Source organism: Saccopteryx leptura, chromosome 1 (assembly GCF_036850995.1).
Source record: "Saccopteryx leptura isolate mSacLep1 chromosome 1, mSacLep1_pri_phased_curated, whole genome shotgun sequence".
NCBI lineage: Eukaryota > Metazoa > Chordata > Mammalia > Chiroptera > Emballonuridae > Saccopteryx > Saccopteryx leptura.
The window spans coordinates 159,425,321-159,449,400 of record NC_089503.1 but is presented as its reverse complement, the minus strand read 5'-3'; the positions used below and the strand labels follow the sequence as shown (position 1 = coordinate 159,449,400).

The 24,080-nt window shown below is 42.4% G+C and overlaps 1 protein-coding gene across 6 annotated transcripts in view; it reads right to left on the bottom strand.

Moving 5' to 3' along the window:
- Positions 1-24,080, bottom strand: part of LOC136401083 (uncharacterized) — a 126,045-nt gene that overhangs the window by 92,490 nt on the left and 9,475 nt on the right. For 2 of the 6 annotated variants that reach the window (XM_066378751.1, XM_066378791.1), the window contains one exon: positions 17,148-17,445. The exons of 3 other annotated variants lie outside the window; for them this stretch is intronic. In XM_066378751.1, the coding sequence (XP_066234848.1) occupies positions 17,258-17,445 (188 nt within the window). In that variant the 3' untranslated portion in view covers positions 17,148-17,257. Of the gene's footprint in view, positions 1-4,442; positions 4,829-17,147; positions 17,446-24,080 lie in introns of those variants that run through there. One more of the 6 variants, XM_066378761.1, reaches the window with a different exon arrangement.

Genomic DNA, 24,080 nt, shown 5'->3' with positions numbered 1-24,080 from the left:
CTTCCCCCATTTTATAGTGTAGATAACCAAAATCCCTTAATCCAATATACAAAATAGGGAAGTCTCTACTACAAAGTCACTTCTCTGAGGCATGATTGGATTGTACTGCCCCACATCAAAAAGGGTGGGAAAGGCTTAATCCCAAAACCAAGCTCCAGGCTACGATCCCCAACACACATTAATATCACCTGGGCGACGGCCTCCATCTTTAACAAAGTGAGCATAATACATTTTATCTGCCCAACACTTAGAAAAAGTCAACTGCTTGTCCTCCATTTCTTGAGGGATTTGCCCCAAGCTGACATTTTATCTGCTTATATAATAGTCATCTCTCCCTACCCCAATGCCTGTCAAAAGTGCAATCATATATGAAAAGATGCTCAGTCTCACTAATCAAAGAAATGGAAACTAAAACCACAATGAGGTATCACCTCACACCTGTCAGAATAACTATCATCAATAAATCAACATACAACAAGTGTTGGCAAGGACCTGGAGGAAAGGAACTCTTGTGCATTGTTGGACAGAATGCAGACTGGTGCAGCCACTGTGGAAAGCAGTATGGAGTTTCCTCAAAAAATTAAACATGGAACGGCCTTTTGACCCATAAACTCTACTTCTGGGATGATATCTAAAGAGATCCGAAACACTGATTTAAGATAAGATATGCACCCCTGTGTTCACTGCAGCATTATTTACAACAGCCAAGATTTGGAAGCAGCGCAAGTGCCCATTAGTAGATGAGTGAATAAAAAAGCTGTGGTACACTTACACAATGGAATGTTACTCAATCATAAAAAAAGAAGAAAATCTTATCTTTTCTGACAGCATAGATGGACCTGGAGATTATTATGCTAAGTAAAATAAGCCAGTGAAAGAAAGGCAAATACCATATGATTTCACTTATATGTAGAATCTAATGAACAAAATATCCTAACAAATAAAATGAAATCAAACACATAGAGAACAGACTGACAGCTGTCAGAGGGGAGAGGGGCAAGGGACTTTGGGGACTAAGTGAAAAGATTAAGCAAAAAACCCAAAACTCATAGACACATATCTCCTCGAGACAAATACAGCTATACCTTCTGGCGCTGCAAACCACTGGAGGCTCTCCCTCCCCTCCCTGCAGGAAAATGAATAATACATGAGGATTTTCAGGAATTGCTAGAAGTATGACACCCACCCCACCTTTGCCAGATTTCCCGGAAGAATCCTGATTTCTTTCTGACAAATAAGTACATTAAGCATGTAATGAAATTTGCTTTGATTTTTAGACTTCTGTAAAGGTTTCTTGTCCATCAAACCATTCATCAGATAAAATAACCCTGTGATGCATCCTGACGGCTTGTTTGGAAACGTGGGGACTGCCACCCCATGTAAAGAATGACCTGGAAGATGAGAAAACAGCTAGAGAAGTGGGTGCAGGCCTGGTCTCTGGCTCTTCCCACCCCTCCACCCCAGCCCAGGTCAAGGGGGGCACGGAGGGCAAACGTCTTCACTCCACTTGGGCACATGACCATGGGGAGCATCCTGTTCTCTTCTCATAAAGTAAATTTTATTTGCCTTTTGGAGAAGATCAAGCTGACTCATTGTTCCCTCCAAGGATTGCATGATGGCCTGCCACAGGCCACAAATTCAACTGAGTCACCAGGGCTGCCCTGCCAGATGCAGTCATTCAATCGTATTGAACGCCCAGGGGTCCTAGGAAACTAAACCAACATGTGCAATCAGACAGCAGGGTCCAGACCAGAGCAACAGCCGCCGGGGTCTCACTGCTGTGCCCTCATGCATTTCCCCAGAACGCCGGCTGGCCCCTCTAGCTCGGTTCTTTATTCTTCCCGCGGGTCCAGCCTCCCCTCCCTCTGTCCAGCCCCACGTTTCCAGTGCGCTCCACGGGCGAGCGCAGTTTACTGAGTCACTGGCCCTGGAGGCTGCCGCCGCTTTCTGGTGGCGGGCGAAAGGATCGCACCCACAATCCCCAGCCAGAGCGTGCTGTGCTCCCCACCCTTCCTTCCTGTCACCTTCCGATTTATTTCCTGTAAGCTGTGACCCTTTCTTGGGAACATTAATTAGCCACAATGTTTTTTTTTTATTAGAATTCTAGTGAAGTGATATCCGTATGACTCACACTTTGCAGTTTAAAACTGTACGTATTTACTACGTTTGATGGAGGCGGATGAGCGTTTTGCTAGATGCTTACTGTATGGATTTATGACCATCTGTAACCATTCTGGGAAAGAAAAAAACCAGCACCACTAGCTTTTAGTGAGGCTTTGCCATATCACTAAAACCCTGAGCGAAAACATATGGGATGAAATAGCTTTACATGATCTCATAAATGCCTTTATTTAGGAATATTTAGGAATATTCTTAATAATGTGAGTTTTAAGAATAAAGTTCACACCACCCTTAGAAATTATATTCTACCACTTCTTGCTTAATAAGAGAGGGATTTTACAATCTATATTATTATCTAAGGAATTTTATAATCTATGCATACTATCATGAGCTTGTTAAATAGACTGTGCAAATATATATATATATATATGTGGCCCAGGGTCTAAGTGAGTTCAGGCCTAAATGATTTAATTAAAAATTGAAGATGTAACTTGTGGCACTTGAGTTTGCTGATGTTTACTGCCAAAGGCAGCGTCCTGCTCAGACAGAGAGAAGTGTAGGAGGGGTGGTAGATTCTCCAAGAGTGAAATAGGCATGTATCAGATGGTCATGGTATTTTAAGAGTTCCTATAATTGCTCTAATAAGTGTCTTTAGGGGAGTTTCAGAACAAGTGAATTCACAGTGCAGTCATGAAAAGCCATAGATGTACATTTTTATTCTCAGCTTTTCTTCTAGTTTGGGTTTTTATGTTTCTTCTTACCTTGTTGTGAAAATAGATATATATATATATTATATATATATATAGATGTATATATATACACACATATTTTTTAAGTTTTCTTTTCATTTCTGTTTTTCACTTTTTACATATTACTTTCATAAAGTATTTTCTCCCTTCTATTTTCTGAAATATGTTGTCTGTCGTTACCAGCAGCCTATTTGTGTCTCAGACACTGTGCACTTGCTCATGAGGCTTCCTTCCTGGAATATAAGCTGATGATCTTTCCCTGGCCGAGCCCTTTCTTCAACCTTGTGTCCTCAACAAGAAGCCCTGACCACTGTCGGGAGCCCCTAGGCATGAAGGAGGGTAAGGTCAGAAGGCAGAAATGAGTTGGAACCCAACCAGGACACGTAAGCAGACTACTGTGCACGTGCGTGTGGAGATGCTGGGACCTAGCTGAAGCCCAGGTTCGCCCGGAAAGCTTGGGGCACACAGATTGTTCTGTGACTGAGGAAGCTGTGGCCACACAAAGATGCTAAGTACATAAACTTTGTCTCCGTTCTAGATCTTTCCTCTGTACTCTTGCAGACCACCTGCCCCATCCCACTCATGACTGGCTCCCCACGGGGCTCTCTCTGAGCAGGGCCACTGTACCATGGATTCTTCCTCCAACTTTGCCAATTCAAACCTCTCTATCACATTTGTGGTTTAAGGGGAGTCTTTTGTGCCCTTAGGCAAAGGCCTCGGTAATTTGGAAGCCTAGAGACTCTGCAGGGTGTTAAGTGGCATTGCCTTAAGTCAAAGTTCCCTTGGTGTCTGGACCACATAGGGCTTCCGAGCCTACACTGTCCCAACCACAGGGCCTTTTGTTCCCCCAAGGACGCTGGCCCTGAGAGCTGGGGAGGATGGAGAAGGGCTGGCCGGTCCCCTGGAGGTGAGGGAAACCAGCCCTCAGCAGAGGGCCAAGGTCAGGATCTCCCCACTGGCTGACCGAGCTCTGGAGCACGGAACGGAGCCCGTGTGAACCTCTCGATCATTGTCCCTCTCATTCTTCTGCAAAAGCGGTCCTTCCTCCCCAAATCCCTGAACAACTTCTGGGAGTCTTAAGTCTAAGATCCCCAGAATGTGCCTCATGAATGGACAAAACCCAGGGCCTAAAACCTTTCTCATTGCCAATTGTGATCAACCAAGAAGGTGACAGGGAAAAAAGAAACAGTTCCCACAAAGACAGAGGCTAGAGGCTTAGCTGACAATGGTAAGGTGACTGGCTCACGCTAGGAGGCGTAGGGCGAGAGTTTCTCCCTGTGACTACTCCAGCCTCTGCCGCAGCAGGCCGACCCGGACCCGGACCCGGACCCGGGAGCCAGGACGGACCTGGGACCAGGAGCTGAGTGCCAGGTCACGCGTTAGCCTACGGCGCCACCTAGCACAACCAGCTGGTACTCAGATACGGAGCCCAGAGGTTTTGGTTTCTTTGTTTTTGTTTCTTCCACAACCAGAAAAGGGGGTTTCCATTTCATTCACAGAGTTCTGGGAAATGGAATTGGTAGAAAACCTTTCTTGCACATGATGGAAAACATTTATTAGCATCTAATGAGAAAATGTGGCCCAAAGGCAGCTAGAATCAAAACGTCCAAGAAGAAGCGTCTAGCTCTCCAAACTTGCATTTTCTCCCTGGGAACAGCTGTGACTATGCAGTTTTTGCTTCAAGAGTAACCTGATTTTGCCTATAGTTACATATTTTGTAGATTCTGAAACTGACAAAGAACTACCATTTCTCCTGTGTTCTCTCCTTTCCCCTTTTTTCTTCTCTCTCCCAGGTCAGACTGACCTCCAGAGGATGCCAAGCAGTCCGGCTGGAACGGAGTTTCACCACGGACCCGTTCCATGGGCAAGCTCAGGTAGAGTGCCTTCCAGGGAAACGCTGATGACTCTCCGATGCCGTAGTGGCCCTTTGGGCTCCACCTGCTCCCACAGATCCAGCCCTGTGAGGAAACACGTGCCACGTGTGCTGAAACGGCAGCTGAGCAAGAGACCCAGGAGTACTCTCACCACATGGGCACCCCAAAGCTTAAGCAGCCCTTCCCAGCTGGCACAGGTAGCACTCTGAGGGAAACAGAGACTCAGGGAGGCATCTAAGCAAAAGCTGCTTTGATGACCACATTGGAAAGAGACAGTCTTTGCCTTTTAAAGGGTCAGGAGTGTGGACGTTGTGCCCTTGGACTCTGGAGCCAAACACCTGGATTCCACGTTCACTTCTCTGTTATCTAAGCCCTACTATGTTCTGTATTCAATGAGGATAATTCTAGTACCTATTTCATAGGGTCTTGGTGCATATTGAATGAGATAAACCATACAAAGTGCTTAGGATAAGGCCTGGCACTTCATATTAGCTAGAGTTTCATACCCCAGCATTTAAAGGAGCAAACTCAAGCTCCTTGTACTGTAATAAACTGCCGCGGCAGCCTTCCCACCTGGGCCGACTTCATCAATTCGCACAGGGAGGTGTGCCTGCGGAACAAGGCACAGTGGCAGTTTATCTGGCTAGCCCCACCCTGGCAGCAGAAACAGGAGGAGGTATACAGTATTTAAAACTTCTTTTAGGAGGAAGCATGCCCAAAAGTTTACAGACCACTGACCTAAATGGATGCTAAGCTAATGCCGGCAGCTGACTGACAGTCAAGGTTTTTCATTTCACCTGCCGTTAAGATCATTCTCCAGAGCCCAGCGCCATCTTGGATTGGTTCGGTGAACTTTCCCGGCCAGTCCCGTGGCAACAGGGCTTCCCTTTATGTTTTACTTTTTTGATTGTAAGTTTCCTGAGTTCAAGGATCCTGACTGGCCATTCTATGCCCCAAACTATAAACTTATGTAATTTTGATTTAAACATCTTGATAATTTAGAAAGTGATGCCTTTTCTGAATCATATTAACATGATTAAGAGTCAGATATTGCCTGACCTGTGGTGATGCAGTGGATAAAGCATCAACCTAGAACCCTGAGGTCGCCAATTCGAAACCCTGGGCTAACCCGGTCAAGACACTTAGGGGAGTTGACTCTTCCTGCTCCTCTTCCCCTTCTCTCTCTGTCTCTGTCTCTGTCTCTGTCTCTGTCTCTCTCTCTGTGTCTCTCCTCTCTTAAATGAATAAATAAAATCTAAACAAAAAGAAAAAGAAAGAGAGAGAGTCAGATATTGTTAGTCAACTGGATTGGCACTATAGTCAAGTGAAAACAGCCTTAACTTTTGGGAGCATCTCTTAAGGGGAAGCCTCTGGGTATTGCCATTGACTTTGAGCCATTATTATCTTCAGTCAATTCACAAGAATCAAATTACAAAACAACATTAGGGATGGCCTATTTCTTAGGAAGTGGCAAACTGATGTCCTTTCCCGAAAGGTGAGTGCCTGAAGAATTTACCAGAAAGCCTTTGACATGCTGAGTAATGCCGATGAAACAGCACTTTATCTTTAGGAAACGTGAGATACACATCAACATACAAGACTTTTAAAGGTGAAGCTGAAGGGCAAGGCTTCCTTGAGCTTTCCTGAGATGAATGGGGCTGTGCTCCGGCCTTGATGGTGGAACGGTTTGACTAGTTTCACAGGTCTAGTCCTTCCAAGCTTCACGTGGCTTTTCCTAAGTCCTAACTGAACTGGAAAAATATATATATATACACACACACACACATTAAAAATATTACTTTCAGAGCAAAGTAGTCTACATTCTTTCTACTTTTTAGTCTCATCCTACAGCCATGTTGCATAATCTCACACTCCTCTGAATTGAGTCAATAGTCCTTGCTCAAAAATTCTTGTTAACTCTTTACAGATGGGAAGACATGAGCAGATATAAAGGCTTTTTTTTTTTTACTGCTATGTTATACAGCATTTGCTTCCCAGTCTAGTTGCAATGTTTTGTACTGAGCATGCCCAGAAATATAGTCTTCATTGGTTTATAGTGATGGACTTAGGTAACAGCAATCGCAATGCCTGACATCTTCTAACTTAGGGGTCAACTCTTTAAGTGAAACCTTTGGTCATGACAATTTGAGCACAGGCTCTCCTTCCATGTTATTATCAGATACTGGTATATTAGAGCTGGTGGTGGGGGAGACAATGGCTTCATATACCTCCATATGAAACCAACTCCCCACCTCTGGAATGTACCAAGGATCTCATGAAGTGTAAAGCTGGACAAATGATTTGCTGGTCTGCAAAATGTGATCAAGTGTGTATGCACATACATGTGGAGATACGTGACTTTATGAATCCAATCATAATTCTCCTGAGATTTGGAGAAACTTGGTAAGCTGATTCCAAAATGTATATGCAAAAGCAAAGGACCAAGGATTGACAAGATACTCAAAAAAGAAGAACCATATGGGAGAATCTATCAACCAAGATACTCAATTATTCTAGGGCTAAAGCAATTAAGATAGTGTGGTATTGGTGAGAAAGCATAGAGACAACCCAGTGCAACAGAATACAGAGCCCAGAAACAAACCTACACATGCATAGAAATATACTTGGTTTTTTCTAGAGCCGACTTTGCAGATGCCTGAGGAAAACATCATTTTTTTTTTCAATATATGGTTATGGAGAAAATAAATTATCCATATATTTTAAAAATAAAATTGAATCCTTCACATCACACATAACAGCCATATCTACTGTATTAAAAACTCAAATGTAAAAATATAATTACAAATGTACTAAAGATTAGTAAGTGGAATGATTTTATGACTTTTCTGGTTTATTAAGATTTCTTTGAAAAAATACATGCTATAAATAAAATTAGTCTTAAAATAAGATCAACTATATTGTTTGTGTTCCTGAAAATCTACTGTAATGAAAAAAAAAAGGTAAGTTGGACACTGGGAGAAGGTATTTGCAACACAAAGAATTAATCTCCAGAATATATAAAGAACTCCTATAAATCAGTAAGAAAGACAATACAACTGACTGATAAATGAGCAAAAGTGTTAAACATGTATTTCACAAAAGAAGAGAAAGAAATGGACAAACATAAATGGAAAAATGCTTAATCTTATTAGAACTTAATAAAAAACCATATGAATTAACACTAGAATAATCAGATACCATTTTATACTTATATACAATACACAAGAAATAAGAAACCTAACAATACCAAATGTCACTGAGAATTTACAGCAATAGTTACATTACCTTGGGAAATAATTTGGCATCAGCTAGTAAATTAGAAAAGTAACTAAACTTTCTAACCCAGTAATCCCCACTCCAAGATATAGTCCTTAGAGACTCTTGCACTGTGTGCTAGGAGACATGTAGAAGAATGTTTATAGCAGCACTGTTTGTAACTGGAAAATTGTCATCGAAACAAGACCAAATGTTAATAAACAATAGAATAGATAAATAAATAGTAGTGTTTTCACAATGAATACCTCAATGAACAAATAAAAAAGATGCACGCAATACATGGAATTTGGAAAGGAAATATTGAATACAAGAGCAAGTAGTGGAAGAATATATGCAGAATGATTTCTTTTATATCATATTCAAGAACATGCAAAACTGAACTATATATTCATTGGGTATATAAATTTATAAGGTAAAACTATAAAGAAAAAAAGGGATGATGGAAACACAAATGCAAGTAGTAGTTATTTCTGATGGGTAGGGGGAGAGGGAAGGAGTCGGGAAGGAGTGCTTTGAAGTCTCAGAAATACAGTCATGCCTGACCAGGAGACGGCACAGGGGACAGAGCATAGGACTGGGATGTGGAGGACCCAGGTTCGAGACCCCGAGGTCGCCAGCATGAGTGTGGGTTCATCTGGTTTGAGCAAAGCTCACCAGCTTGAGCCCAAGGTCATTGGCTTGAGCAACGGGTTACTTGGCCTGCAGTAGCCCCCAGTCAAGACTCAAAAGAGAAAGCAATCAGTGAACAAATAAGGAGCCACAATGAGGAATTGATACTTCTCATCTCTCTCCCTTCCTGTCGGTCCCTATCTGTCCCTCTCTCTGACTCTCTCTCTGTCTCTGTCAAAAAAAGAAAGAAAGAAATACCTGACCATCCTAAAGTGGGTGGTTAGTATTGGAGCTCTTCGTATTATTAAAACTCTTTCAGTTTTTTTAAATCTTTTTATTTTGAAATAATGTTATACTCACATAGAAATTTCAAAAAGAGCCGTGAATTACTATGTACTCTTTATCCAGCAGCCCCCAGTGACATAATCTTACATAAGTATAATTCAAATTAACCTTAAGAATTGACCTTGGTGCCACACTATGATCTAAAACTGCAGACCTTACTCAGATTTCACTAGTTTTTATATCAATATGTACTCTGTGTATGTAGCTCTATCAAGTTCTATCTCATGTGGATAGATTTGCATAATCACCACCACAATCGAGCTAGAAAGCTGTTCTATTTCCACAAAGAAACTGGATAGTCACATGTCCCCCTATCCCCAACCCCTGGCAACCACTGTCTGTTTTTATCACTATAATTTTGTTACCCTATATATATTTTAAATGTTCTTTCATATTTACTTAATATTTTTCTTAAAAACCTTAGTTTCAGAAGGGAGAATGCTTAGTATATGTGAAGGTGATTCCCACCATCCATCCTTAGCATATGTGGTGAAATTTCCCGCACCTGCTGGATTGCAGGATGCTGGCATTTATCCCCAACTCAGCTTGCTCACCCCCTTCTGTGGGACCAGGGGGAAGAACTGCACACTTCTTCTCCTCTTTTGAGGATCATTTTAGAATCAAGAGACCACCTGTCTTCCCAACCTGCCCCTTCCCTTGACCACAGGCACTGCAACAGGGATAACAACTCAGGACAGTCCCTGTTTCAGACGGTGAAGTTAGCCCAGCATGGGGACAACTCACCAAACAAACAGACCCAGATGGAGAACCTACAAGTACACTGAGAGTCCTGTGATCCGGCCTGACAGTCTAACACCTACGGCAGCTTTAGTTACCATCCCCTTCCCCCAGGCTGGCTGAATGCCCCCCACCATTCCCCACTACCCCCGAAGTATAGTCCCTGGTGGATCTCAGACTCCTGGTTTCTGGCTGCTCTGTGCATAGCCAGTTTAGTTGGAAAGCAAACACTTTAATCCACCTGAACCCCGGTCTCATTGCCAGCCTTTCCTGGAATCTACCCCACCTTTTCTTTAATGTGCCTCCTTTCCTTTATCCAGCCTCCTGGGGATAAAGCCTTCCCCTACTCTCTTTTTTGTTTAAAAACAAAGCTGTTCTCTATTTGGGCTCTTATAATCCGCCCTGATGCTTAGTGTATGTTTCAAAACAGCCTGCTCCCCCTCCCTTATTTCTTCCTCTGGTTCTCCTCTTTCTAGCTAGGTGTGTTTTGTTTCCATTTTATAGTGTTCAACCTGACATGTACAGGCAGACCCTGTTTTTGCCACAATCAGTTCTTGGAATCTTCCTCATAAAGGGACTCATATTTTCTTCTAAGAACAATGCCATAATTGGAGGTTGCATTCCTGAAGAAAACCCGACTACAGTTAAATAAGAGTATTAAAGTGTATTCCTTAAGATAGTATCATGTGATTTGAAATGCAGTTTATGGACACATAAATCTGGGAAACCCTGGATTGAATAAAGTGAATCCCCAACCCTGGCCACTGCAAGAACACTCAGATCTTTTCTGCATGACCCATAGATAGATGGGGAGGTTACTACTGGCAAGCTACTTGAGAGTATAAACATCACCAAATTGAAGCAAAATGTCTGACAATAATGTATCTCTTTATGAAATGCTAAATTTATTGTGATGGCAGTTAAAAGAGCTGGAGACATTATTCTCCAACTCCTGTAAAACGAGTATAAACATGCCCTCTGTGCTAACTTCTGCATGCTCTCCAGATCTGCCCTCGCCCCTCCAGGGCTGACCTATAAGAATGAGTTTCCTTGCTCTTTACTCAGTTCTCTTCCAACATTGATCTCAGGAGCACACGCCAATAAATAGGTTCCATATAACTCAACCTGTGATGAGTCAAATCATTCTATAGATCTTTTCATGGGAAGAAACAGCCGCTCCCTCTCATAGACATGGAGAGAGTGAGGGAGGTTTATTTCAAGGAATTGACTCACATGACTGTGGGATGGCAAATCTGGAATCTGTAGGGAAGCCAGCAGGCTGGAGACTCAGGTAAGAGTTAATATGTTGCAGTCTGGAGTCTGAAGACTAGAAACTCAGGCAGAATCTCTGTGCTGCAGTCTAGAGGCAAAATTCTTTCTTCCTGGGAGACCTGTCATTTTAAAGATTTCAACTGATTGGATAAGGTTTCCTCACTTCCACTATGAGAAGTCCTCTTCATTACTCAAAGTCTACTGATTAAAATGCTAATCACATCTAAAAAATATCTTATAGCAACATCTGGACTAGTGTTTGGTATAGCCAGGTTGACACACAAAATTAACTGTCACACGTTATGTATCAAATGTACTTAGAGCACACTGGCGAGGAAAGGATCCAAAAAGCAAACAGACAATAACCAGCTCCGGATGTATATTCCTTTTTCTCCTTTTTTAACATTAATAAAATGTTGCTATCACCAACCCAATGCCATCAGAAGTCCCTAATCCCGGCTGTAGTACATCAAGAAACTTCATTCAGGTAAAATTTGCAAACCAAGGAAACAGCCTCTGGGATGAACCTAAAATGCACCCAGAGATGAAGAAGAGGCTCCATTATGTGCCTGCTCTAGTCCCTGATTGGTCCATTTTTCACAGTCTGATTGGTCCAAATATCACTGTCCTGATTGGTTAAAATCTCAAATTCTGATTGGTTGTTATGGAGCTGCTTTGATTGGTCGGTAAAGATGCAAATGAAGATATTGCTGAGAAGGTCTGATTGGACAGGGCAGATCTTAGCCAATTGCTCAAATATGATTCTAGGAACTCCCTTATAAGGGTTGGATGAGACAGCAGGAACTCAGTGCAGTAGGCTTGGCCACTCAATCTGCAGCTTTCCCCTGAAGAGCTGGGTATGAGAGGCTTCTGTAACAGTGTAACATTGTAAACAATGGCAGGTAGACTCAGATAGTAAATTTGGGCCCTTTTAATCACAGGCTTCTTTTTTGGCAGGTATATTCCTTCCCAGGGTCAACAATATACAAACATTAATCTGTTACTATACCTTTCTTGATTCATGTTTTATATCTTGAAGATATTGTCATATTAGTATATGGTTTCTTCATTCTTCTTTTCTGATGCATAGTATTCCATGTTGTGGTTGTACAACAGTTTATTTAACCAGTTCACTGCTTATAAACATTTATATTTTTCCCTGGTCTTTTGCAATTACAAACAATGCTGCAGTGGATACTACTGAACATACATCACGTGCATCTGTACAGAAATGATAAACTTCCAGAAATACTGGGGGAATGAAATTAAACATATTGTATACTTGTAACCAAAATATATGGCCTGTGTTCCAATATAAATGTTATTGAACTTTTGGATCTTGGTCAATCATCTAACTAAAACATGATGTTCTTGCATATTAAGTTGTATAAATATAAACTTATTACATCAAGAATATTAATAACAATAGATTTTGCAACACATAGCTATAGAATGGAATGGCAACAAGTCAAATCTTAGGAGAGTTTCTGAGTATCGTTGCAAGCACAATGCTTAGCATAATGTCCGACACATGGTAAGCACTCAATAATTGTTCAGTTTTTGGATATTTGATGCCCCAAAGAAGGAAAATATGGTAAATTTGTCCTCCAAAATCAAGAAATGAACATGGCTTTATAGGAAAATCAAATTTAAAAAAAAAAGTGTGCTTACTGAGAAAATATTTTCTAGGTTTTTTTTACATAAAACAATGGATATTATTTTGCATATTCCTTTTGTGTAAAATAATATACAATTAAAATATCACCAGTTCTCTATCCATGTGTCAACCCTTGTATGGGCCTCAGCTCTCTCTTTTGGGATTCAAAATGTCTCAGGGACAGTAAAGAAATCAGTAGTTGCCAGGGGTTGGAGCACCGAGAATTTCTAGGGGAGTGAAAATGCTCTGTATGAAACTACCGTGGTGGATATATGTCATTGTACCTTTGTCTAAAACCACAGAATGCACAACCCAACAGTGAACCCTAATGTCAACTATGGACTTTGAGTATACTGTATCAGTGTAAGTGCATCAGCTGTAACAAATGCAGATGATGATAAGGGGAGAGGTTATGCATGTGCCAACAGAGAGTTATGGGAATACTCTCAATTTTGCTGTTCAGTAAAAAATAAAGACTTCAAAAACTTTATCTAAGTCCCTGGCTTTCAATGTTTAATTAGCATAATTACATGAGCAACTCCTCTCCCTCTCTGTCTATTAAAAGCCTTTCCCCCTCAGACAACTGCTCAGAAAATTACTTCATTGGAATTTTGTGTTTTTGTCTGGTAAATTAAAAGACACAGCTTTGTTGCTTGAGCTCTGGTGGTCTTTGTTATTTGTTGATGCCGTGGTCTCTTTTCTATATATCTGATGTCCTGACTGCCTCCTCATCTTCTGTCATAGTTTTTCCCATGTTGAGGCAAAAAAAAAGAAAGAAGGAAGGAAAGAAAAGAGGAAGGAAGGAAGGAAGGAAAGAAGGGAGGGAGGGAGGGAAGGAGGGAAGGAGGGAAGGAGGGAAGGAGGAAGGAAGGAGAGAGAGAAAGAGAAAGAAAGGAGGGAGGGAGGAAAGAGAAGCAATCTAACAAAAAGCAAATCCCCAACAATTTGAAACAATCCATTTTATAGATGAAGAAACTGAGGGCTGGAAACGTTGGGACAGTTTCCTCCATAGACACATGAAAACTGAAGCTTGTTTGGAGTGAAGTTATTTATTTATCTGGTCGCAGAATGCTGCAAAGTGGCCCAAGGAATGTGCAGTGGACAGCGACCAAGGACAAGTGTCCTGGTGGAGTTCACCCACCAACTTACTGTCTGGGAGCCTCTTCTGAACTGGGCACCGCCTGGCTTTGAGGAGCAGCTGAGACTGCCACTATGAACCCCCATCGTCTCCTGGGAAAACATGGGAAGCCAGCTCTCTGGGAAAGCACTGGAATGAGACCAAACGTGCCAATCAAACTAGACCTGGATAGCGTCAGCTGAGAGCCCCACATGCAGCCACACCTGCTGCACTGTGCTGCTCACCTTCACTGCACCCTGTGCTACCAACACATGTTCCCCTCTGCCCCTCTCTGGCCCAAGGCGGGGACCTGCTCTGGGCTCCAGGCAGGAGGCAGGCGGCTGGTCCTGCCCGGAACGCTCACCTTGCCTCCTTGGGCAGCCCTTCACGTCTGCACTCTCCTGCTCTCTCTTGTAGGATTACAAAGCTTCAGTTCTGTGCAGTGGTCTCCAGACGGCCCTTTGAGATGGTCCCGGGAGAGTGATTCTAAACCTTGATTCTGCTCCAGGATAGACAGGGGGCAGGACACACACCCAGAACTGCCAGGAGCTTACACCAGCGGGGTGTCATGGGGGGCCAGAATCCTGGAGAGAAACTGCACGTGTAGTTAAAAGCCTCCCAGGATGTGGTGATTATGATTCTTCTCCCTTCATCCCACCTCTTTCTCCTCTCTCTGCCCACCCCCAACAGAGTGGGGAAATGGACAAGCAGGGACGTGGGGAAATTGTAAGACTTCATGGCTGGGAAGGACATCAGAGCCCATTCAGGCCCGAGTTCACCAAAGAACTGTCCACAAACCACTTTAACATTTTTTGAAATATTTGCAATTTTACAGAAAAGTTTCAGGTACAGAAGGCAGAACTTTTCTTTTCCTGAACTATTTGAGAGCCAGTGGCCCAGGAAACCCGAAGCAGGCTCTCACTAGACACGGAATGTGCCAGCACTTTGACCTTGGACTTCCCAGAACTGTGACAAACACACTGTTGCTGTTTATAAGCCACCTAGTCTCTGATATTCTGTTACAGCACCAGAACAGGCTCAGACAAGGAATTAAACAAATCTAGCAAAAGGCACGGCGTTCAAGTGGACAAGCAAGGCAGAGATTTAAAAAGTTCTAAGAAGATGTATTTCTTCATTACAAAGGTACCTGTCAACTTCATAATTTCTGAGCAGCCACTGCAATAAAAGTCAAATAGTTTTTAAAAAACAAGAAAGTATCATATGACAGTGAAAATTTGTAGTGATTTTTTTTTCTAAAGTGAAAAACTGGGAGGCAGAGAGACAGACTTCTGCATCAAGGGGCGATGCTCTGCCCATCTGGGCCTTTGTTCAGCTGCAACTGGAGCCATTCTAGCGCCTGAGGGGGAGGCCATGGAGCCATCCTCAGTGCCTGGGCCAACTTTGCTCCAATGGAGCCTTGGCTGCAGGAGGAGAAGAGAGAGATAGAAAGAAAGGAGATGGGGAAGAGTGGAGAAGCAGATGGGCGCTTCTCCTGTGTGCCCTGGCCAGGAATTGAACATAGGACTTCCACACGCTGGATTGACACTCTACCACTGAGCCAACCAGCCAGGACCATGATTTTCTTTTTAATTATTGGGCAAGCCCCCAATGCTTACGGCTAAAACGGAAATGCTATTTATCACCCTGAACTCCTCCAACTCTCTGCTCACACTCGTGTACTCACCACCATCACCACCACCATTTTCCATAAGCTACTTAGGGAATGCCGATGATAACAGTACTAAGTGCCTTGGAATTTAAGCATTGTTGAATGTTTAAACTTGTTAGAGAGGCAATGATAGAAGCCACAGCAGAATCACAGTTTAGATGTCTGGCTGGTGAAACCACTGCGAAAATGCATCTTCATGGACCAGTAGAAAAGAATGTTGGCTTGCAGGAAAACAGAAGGCTCCAAGGACTTTTTAGCTAAGATATGGGGAAAACATAAATTTTGTAAAATAGATAGTTCCTTAGAAAATTATTCAAGAGCAGTAATGGAGAATTTAACAACTTGGCAGCTGAGCAGAATGTGGGAACCTCTTGTTTTGAATTCATTTAAACTAAATAGAATCAAACTGTTCCACTTAATGTGAGTGTCTGAAGTGATATGATCTGTGATAAACTTTAGAGATGAACGTCTCTGTGGTTTACAGGTTCTGAGGCTCCACAGAAGACGGGTTGTGTGGTTAATCTGTATCTTACCAAAATAAACAAAAACAATTCAATGTCCTCTTTAACATCAATGCATACATCATATGTATCTAATATATAATATGAATCCTGACAATCCAATATCATTATATCTAGAATTGCATACTAAAATATTTATAGTTGAAATGATAAGATGTTTCAGATTTGCTTCAAAATCACCCAGTGGAATGGAGGAAAGTGGACAGGCATAGAAATGGTGTCAGACTGACCAGGGGTTGGTAGATCATTGTTTAAGTTGGGTGATGATTACATTACAAAAATCTTCTTTACTTTTTTATATATTTGAAAACTTCCATAATATAGACTTCTTGGAAAATAAGATGGGGAGTTGTAGTAATTTTGAAGGTTGTGGTTTCTAAAGGGTTGAATTAAGTTCATCCCTCTGGTGGGCAGAAGATTGGATCCCGTGAAAAGTTAAAGGAACCAAACACAGACTAAGGGGCCTGAAGCACCCTTAGTCGGCTCCCAGGAAGGCCTGGGCATGGCCCCTCCACAGCTCCAGTGTCCAGATTCCTGGGCTGCTCTCACCCGAGTCGGGTGGCTTCTGGCTCAGCTGAAGAGGTAAGACCAATATATCTTTTACTAAATTATCCAAAAAGAGCATATTCCAAAGATGTTCTGTTTTCATCAGCAGTTATACACATTAGCGGGAGCCATGGTTAAAGGTTTGTGGGAGGCCTCTGAACCCCTTACTTTTCTCCTCTTCAGAAAAAAGATGCTCAAAATCAGATGCATTTGCAGATGAAAAAAAATCATCAAAATATTGATACTTTAGCATTTAATTTGGACAATTAATTTGAAAGCTTAGTCATATAATAAAAGTTATTTCAGGTTGTATTTTGACTTCATATATTTTTAAATGGCGAAAGAAACTGAATTTGTCTTCCTAACAAATGCGTCAGTGTTCACACAAGACCTTTCTTTCTTATTTTCTAATGGGGTTTCGTTTTTGTTTGTGGTGGTCTGAGCTCGAGTAGAAGTTTCAAGACGGGAAACAGAGAGCTGAAAAAGCAGATAGTGGCTAGATCGCCCACAGCTTCCCATCCAATTTAAAGGGATCGCGAGTCATCCACACACACAGGTGCCCCGCCACTCGGGGAATGTCTTTTCTCCAAAGAAGCCAGCTCAGTCTCTTTAGTTTTCACCCTTTACTTTGTGACCTGGCAGAACGAAACAGTAGGTCGGCAGCCTATGAAGCAGCGTCAGCACGGAGATGTCCGCAGGCCGCATCCAGAAAAATATCTACATATTGGGAGTTGGAATTAAGTTTATTAATTTTTAGAAAATATTAAGCCCCTTTCTCTTCCTCTGGAGGGAAAATATACTTCCCTACCCACTGACTCTGGGGCATGGCCAGGTGTCTTGCTTTGGCCAACAAAATATGAGCAGATGTGATGATGACAGCAGAAGCTCGGAATGGGCTTGCGTGACCTGACTTCTCTCTTAGGCTTCTGTGATCTGCCACGGGACTGTGATCTGCCACAAGAAGAACATGCCCTGGGTAATTGCCAATCAAGGAGAATATGAAGATACCCCAACAAATCTGAACCCAATTACAACCGGGAGACCGGACCCTGAAGCAGAGCCAAGAGCAAAAAGATATAGAAGCTGTTGCTGCAAGTCACTGAGCTGCCTGATGTTTTGTTATGTGGCACTTCTGCATCAGTGGCTGACAAACACAGAAATCACCTATATACAAAAACTCGAAATATGAGAGCAGGTGCATAAGGGGACTGTGTCAAGCAGTGACTCCTAACATACTTTAGGATTATGGACTTTCTTAAGAATCCAAAAATGTCTTAACCGGATTCTCCTCCAAGCTGTGAGTCTGTCTGGTTGGCAGACTCTAACCATGTCTGGAGCACAGCTGCACAGGGACATGGCATATGTAGCTTTTTAGCCTTCCAGCCTCTGAAACCGAGAGGAATGCTGCAGTGGGAGGTGAGGGAGACATTCTAGCCTTTCTGACCTACCACCATGAGGCAGAGCTGTCCAGGGAGGAAATGAGAAAGCCAGAGAGAATGAAGAGAACCTGGTGTTCTAAAAGTTATGAGAGTATGAAGAAATGAATGGTGAATCACTCAAATGATGTGGAGGAACACCATGCAAAAATGTAGAGAATCTACTGTATGGGGCAATGTGATGTCCCTGGAGACCGGGTCCGGGGCTGCTTCCCTGGAATGGTGACCAGATGAGGAGGCAGAGACAATGAGCCCCGAATCAGGCCTTCTTCCAGAAGCCTGGTTGATAAGAGGCAGGAAGGATGTGGTTGCCATCGCGTGTTCTTGCGTAACAGTGAATCACTCCTCACTAAGGGGTGGTACGCTCGGTCTGCCACAGATCAACTAGATACAGTCTCAGACTTTCTCCTCTTTGCCATTTTTTTTCACTGTCTTCTTCTTACTCCCTGGACCAAGGAGTCTTCTTGTCCGGTCTCGCAAGTCTTCTTGTGAGTCAACAGGCTTGACGCTCAGATTCCCTCTGTGGGATTCTCACCGGCAACAGCATCTGCAGCCAGCAGTATGCAGCGCTCTGCCTTCTCCTGGCCCCCGAGAGCCTGTAGATCATTACCTCTGGGCAAGGGCTGTCCCTCCTGCTCACCTTCTTTACGTACAAGTCATGGATTCCCACACAGTACTCACAGATCTCAGGCCTCACAGTTTCCTAAGTTAAACCATTGTTGGCTTATGGCATTGGTAGAAGCTGCTGGTCGTCTCCCAATATCCATCTACCCTTCTTCCTTTTAGTAAAAGAACCTTCAAGTTTTATCTAAGCCTAGCAAGAAACAAATTTCTCAGCTGTCAAGCAGCTAGATATGACCGATTATATCTGAACTAAGGGATGCTCACCGTCCCTTCCTCTGGGCAAAGAAAGGGGACAGCTGCAGCACCTTAGAAGCCATGACTTAGCTTGCCAGAGCTGCCCTACATCCTCAGACCACTCACCTCTAGACTGTTAACATTTACGCAAATTTACATTTTAGGTAAACCACCGTGTTTTGTTTTAGACTGGACATTAGAGAATACAATGGTTATAGGCTATGTGCCGGACTGGTTCCACAGTGACCACTGCATCCTTCTGGCCGGACTCTCAGAAAGAATTTGTTCTCTGACATTTCTCAGACTCTGACCAAAACATCTAAAGAGTTTTCTCATTTTGGCTTCACACAAATTCTGGACAGTTTGAGGCAAGAGCGAACAGCACCTGCTAGAGTGCTTTGTCCTCTGGCAAACAATACACACATTCTCCATCAGCTACTGGCACTGGTATCAGTCAGCTTGCAACACATCCTGCCTCTACCACTGAGGAGTGATGCTACCCAACATTTCTGGAGACAGTAATTACCCTTGCCTCCAAAATCTGCTATGACAATAGCTTTAAGTGATTACACTTAAATATTACCTTACTTTTGCAAATTTTAGGACAAAATATGACCATGTGAATCCATGCTTGGTCCCCTCCTGGATCTTGAAAAATATCTGCATCATTAGCTTTGGAGTAAATTCAGCCCTGTTTCCCGTATAGGGTCAGTAGAGGAGGATGTAAGAGAGACCCAGGGCCAAGAGCACATCAGCCCCTTTGTGCTTAGTACACAGGGTGACCTCCTCAGGCTGACATTCAGGCTGGGGCAGCCCGCACTGTCCCTCTTGACTGGGTGCCTTTGACAGTGCAAAAACTCCAAACTGCCAACACATCTGTACAGGCAGTGCACTCCCCCAAGGTGCCCGGCCAACAGGGTGAACGTGAGTGGGAACCAAATTCAAGCCCCCTTCTCTCGCCAAATTGTGTGTCTCAGCACACAGGGACGTATGGCTGAGAATATGGCATTTTTGGCTTCATGAAAAGGCTTTGCCAAGCCCTGCACCCACAATTTGCTAACGTGCACAGAGGTCCCTAAGAGCTGTAGGTGGCCCTGCACATTACACCAACACACATGGGGCAGCCGTAATACCTGGCACACGATAAGTACTCCACAAATAAAAATGTTGCTCTCTTCTCCAACCCCTAACCCCATACTCCATTTTTTCCTTCCAGTGTAACCTTTGCTTACTTGCTCAATCTTGTATAACTCAAGGTCACTTAAAAATTTGTGTATTTTCAAGGAAGCAATTAGAAATCTAAGATGCTCCCTGGATTGTTTTATCAGTGTTTTGGTGGGGGGACCACACAAGACAACATCTTTGGGGATTTTGCCACATTTCTTGGCCCTCTGTATTGGCACATTGGTGGGTAGGAATTTGGGGTTGCACCACCTGGGGAAGACCCAGCTCTCATTTTAGGCAGATCCAAGCCAGAGAGCTGTTCCTAGCTAGTATCAGAAATCAGAGTCTGATTATGTGGATGGAAGGCAAGGGGCAGGATAGCCAAGCATCAATGCCGGTGATAGCCGACTAGTCTTGGGGCACTCAGGTAGGAAAGGCTGAAGTCAATTCCTGATGCCTGTTCTCTACAAAGCGGCCACTAGAGGGCTCTTTAAGATCTCTCTGGGCAGCTTGTTTGGCTGTGAGCTGACAGGTTTAGGGAGCGGCGCCGGCTCTTTACCAGGCCCACAGGGAGACTGCATACAGCTATGTCATGTACGTTAGGATACGAAGGGGGACAGCAGGGCACAGAGGCTTTGCTCGCCCCCCCACCCACTCCATGTCTGCTGGGTGAGTTACTCTCAGGCAAAAGGGGCCTTTTAGAAGCTCCATTTCTCCATTCAAGTAAACATACATGTAAAATGTTGCTAATGTTCATGTAAGAAATGTCCAAACCTGTAAGAATTTTTATGAGTTTATCTGAGCCAAACTGACAACAATTGGGAAGCAAAATCTCCACGGACTGAGAAAATGCTCCGGAGAATGGCAGTTTTGCAGCTTAAAAACTTTTTTTTTAAATTTATTGGGGGTGACATTGGTTAACAACATTATATGGGTGTCAAGTGTACAATTCTATAATACATTATCTGTATATTGTATTGTGTGTTCATCTCCCAAAGTAAAATCTTCCACAATAATTTATCTTCCTCTACCCTCTTATACCTCCCCCCACACCTCTTCCCTCTGGGAACCACCAAACTATTATGTCTGTGAATTTTTGTTTGTTTGCCTTGTTTGCTCATTTGTTGTTTTCAGTATTTTATCCCACATGAGTAAAAGCATATGGTGTTCTTCACTTTTTCTGCCTGACTTACAGAGTTTAGCATGATAATCTCAAGATTAATCCACGTGGTTGCAAATGGCAGTATTTCATCATTTCCTATGGCTGAGTAGTATTCCATTGCATATAGGTACCACATCTTTATCCCATCATCTATCGAAGGACACTTTGATTGTCTCCATGTCTTGGCCACCATGAATAATGCAGCAATAAATGTGGGGGGTATATATAAATATTTATAAATGTTTATAAAATTTTCCAGTAGATACCCAGAAGAGGGGTGCTGGCTCATAAGCTAATTCTAGTCTTAATTTTTTAAAGGAACTGCTATAATGTTTTCCATAGTGGCTGTACCCATTTACATCCCCACCAGCAGTGAATGAAGGTTCCTTTTTTTCAACAACCTCTCAAACACTCTTTCTTACTTGTCTTATTGATACTAGCCATTCTAATTGGTATGCGGTTACCTCATTGCAGATTTAATTTGCATTTGCCAAATAGCTAGTGAAATTGGGCATTTTTTTCATTTATCTGTTGGCTGTTTGTAGGTCTTCTTGGGAGAAATGTCTATTCAAGTCCTCTGCCCATTTTTTAATTGGGTTTTTTTCTATTGTTGTTGAGTTACATGAGTTCTATATCTATTTTGGATATTAAGCCCTTATTGGAGGTGTCGTTTACAAATATTTTCTTCATTGGGTGCCTTTTTGTTTGTTGGTAGTTTTTTTTTTTACTGTGCGGATGCTTTTTAGTTTGATATAGTCCCATTCATTTTTGCTTTTACTTCCCTTGCCTTTGAGATCAAATTCCTAAAATTCCCTCTAAGAAACAAGGTCCATAAGTTTAATGCCTGTTTTTGTCCATGTAATTTATTGTTTCAGGTCTCATATTTAGATCTTTAATCCATTTTGAGTTAATTTTTGTGTATGGTGACAAAAATAGCAGTCTCGTTTCATGCTGTTGCATGTGGCTTTCCAATTTCCCCAGCAACACGTATTGAAAGGGCTTTCTTTCCTCCACTATATGTTTTTGGCTCCTCTATTGAAAATTATCTGCCCATATACCTGTAGGTTTATTTCTGCGCTCTCAAGTCTGTCCCATTAGTCTGTGTGTCTGTTTTTCTGCCAATACCATGCTTTGATAATCGTCACTCTGTAGTATAATATAGAGTCGGAGAGTGTTACACCTTCAGCTTTGTTCTTTTTTCTCAGGAGTGTTTTGGCTATTTGGGATCTTTGTGGTTCCAGACAAATCTGATGAGTTTTTGTTCTATTTTTAAAAATATAACATTGAGATTTTGATGGGGATTGCATTAAATCTGTACATTGCTCTGGGTAATATGTCCATTTTAACTATGTTGATTTTTGTAATTAATAAACATGGAATATCTTTCCATTTCCTTGTGTTCTTCAAGTTCTTTTAGTAATGTCTTATAATTTTCAGTATAGAGGTCCTTCACATCCTTTAAGTTTATTCCTAGGTATTTTATTCATTTGGTTGCGATTGCAAAGAGGAGTTTTGTTTTGTTTTCATTTTTTTTCTGAAATTTCACTGTTAATATATATATAGGAATGCAATGGACTTTTGTACATTGATTTTTGTATCCTGCAACTTTACTGCATTTGTTTATTGTTTCTAATACTTTCTTTGGGCAGCCTTTAGGGCTCTCTTTAATAAAGAATCATGTCATCTGCAAAAAATGACAATTTCACTTCTTCATTCCCCATTTGGGTGTCTTTTATTTGTTTTTCTTGCTTGACTGCTCTGGGTAGGGCTGCCAGCACTGTGCTCAACTGCAGTGGTGAGAATGGGCATCCTTATCTTGTTCCTGCTCTTAGAGAAAATGCTTTCAGTTTTCCACCATTGAGCCTCATATTAGCTGAGGGTTTGTCACAGATGGCCTTCATTATGTTGAGGTACTTCCCTTCTTTCACCATTTTATTGTTTTCATCATAAATGAATGCTGTATCTTATCAAATGCTTTTTCTGTATCTACTGAGATGATCATACCGTTTTTATCCTTTACTTTGTTACTGTGGTGTATCACATTGATCAGTTTGCTTATGTTGAGCCATCCTTGTGCCCCAGAATGAACCCCACTTGATGGTGATGTAGGAGACATAGGAGGGTACGTGAAATCCACTGCTAATAGATTAGGGGGCGGGAGAAGGCAAAGTGGAGAGATCCCTGGGATGGGATAAAAAGTAAAACGGAGACACACAGACTTCTTCGAGGTTGCTGGGTACAGGGCTGTTAGTAATCAACACTTAGAGCACACAGCGAGGTACGGGGGGACTGAGATGAAAATGACAGCTTTTGTGTTCCCTGCTCAGGCGAAGAGGTTGTGCCCTGAGGAATCTGGAAAGGATGACTTTGACCTTTCAAAGGTATTAACATACCTTAGACACATAAAGACACTAGACAGGCTTACTTAATGTAAAGATTGACCTTTGTTGAGGAAGCTACAGGCCTAGGACCTGACTACCCACCATGACCAGCTTTTGTTGGGGATTTTTATGTTCAGACCACTCTTTCTGGTTCCTTTCGGTCTCTGAGTTTGTAGAGCCTGACCTGCTGGCCGCTCCCAAGCTTGGCTTAGTATGTGGCCCATTTGTCATTCACAGTAACCAAAAGTCAGACTAATTTACACCCCCATCGACAGCATTTGAGAATTACCTGTGCAGCATACCCTTGTTAACTGGACATAATCAACTGTGAATTTTACTCACACCATGGATTAAAAACACATCTTGAGGAAATATCTTCAATGAGCACCTGGATTTTGTCTGTTCCTATCCTGTGAATATTCTTTGCCCAATATGGATATTAATAAGTGATATAGATTTTAATTCATAGAGTCTCCCTATAGAACAGAAGTATGGTTTCCACGTGGTCCCTTTCTACTGGAATGTCCAACCACCTTGGCCCAGCCCTCACCCTCCTCCAAACACTGGCTCTCTTCTTGCAAGGAC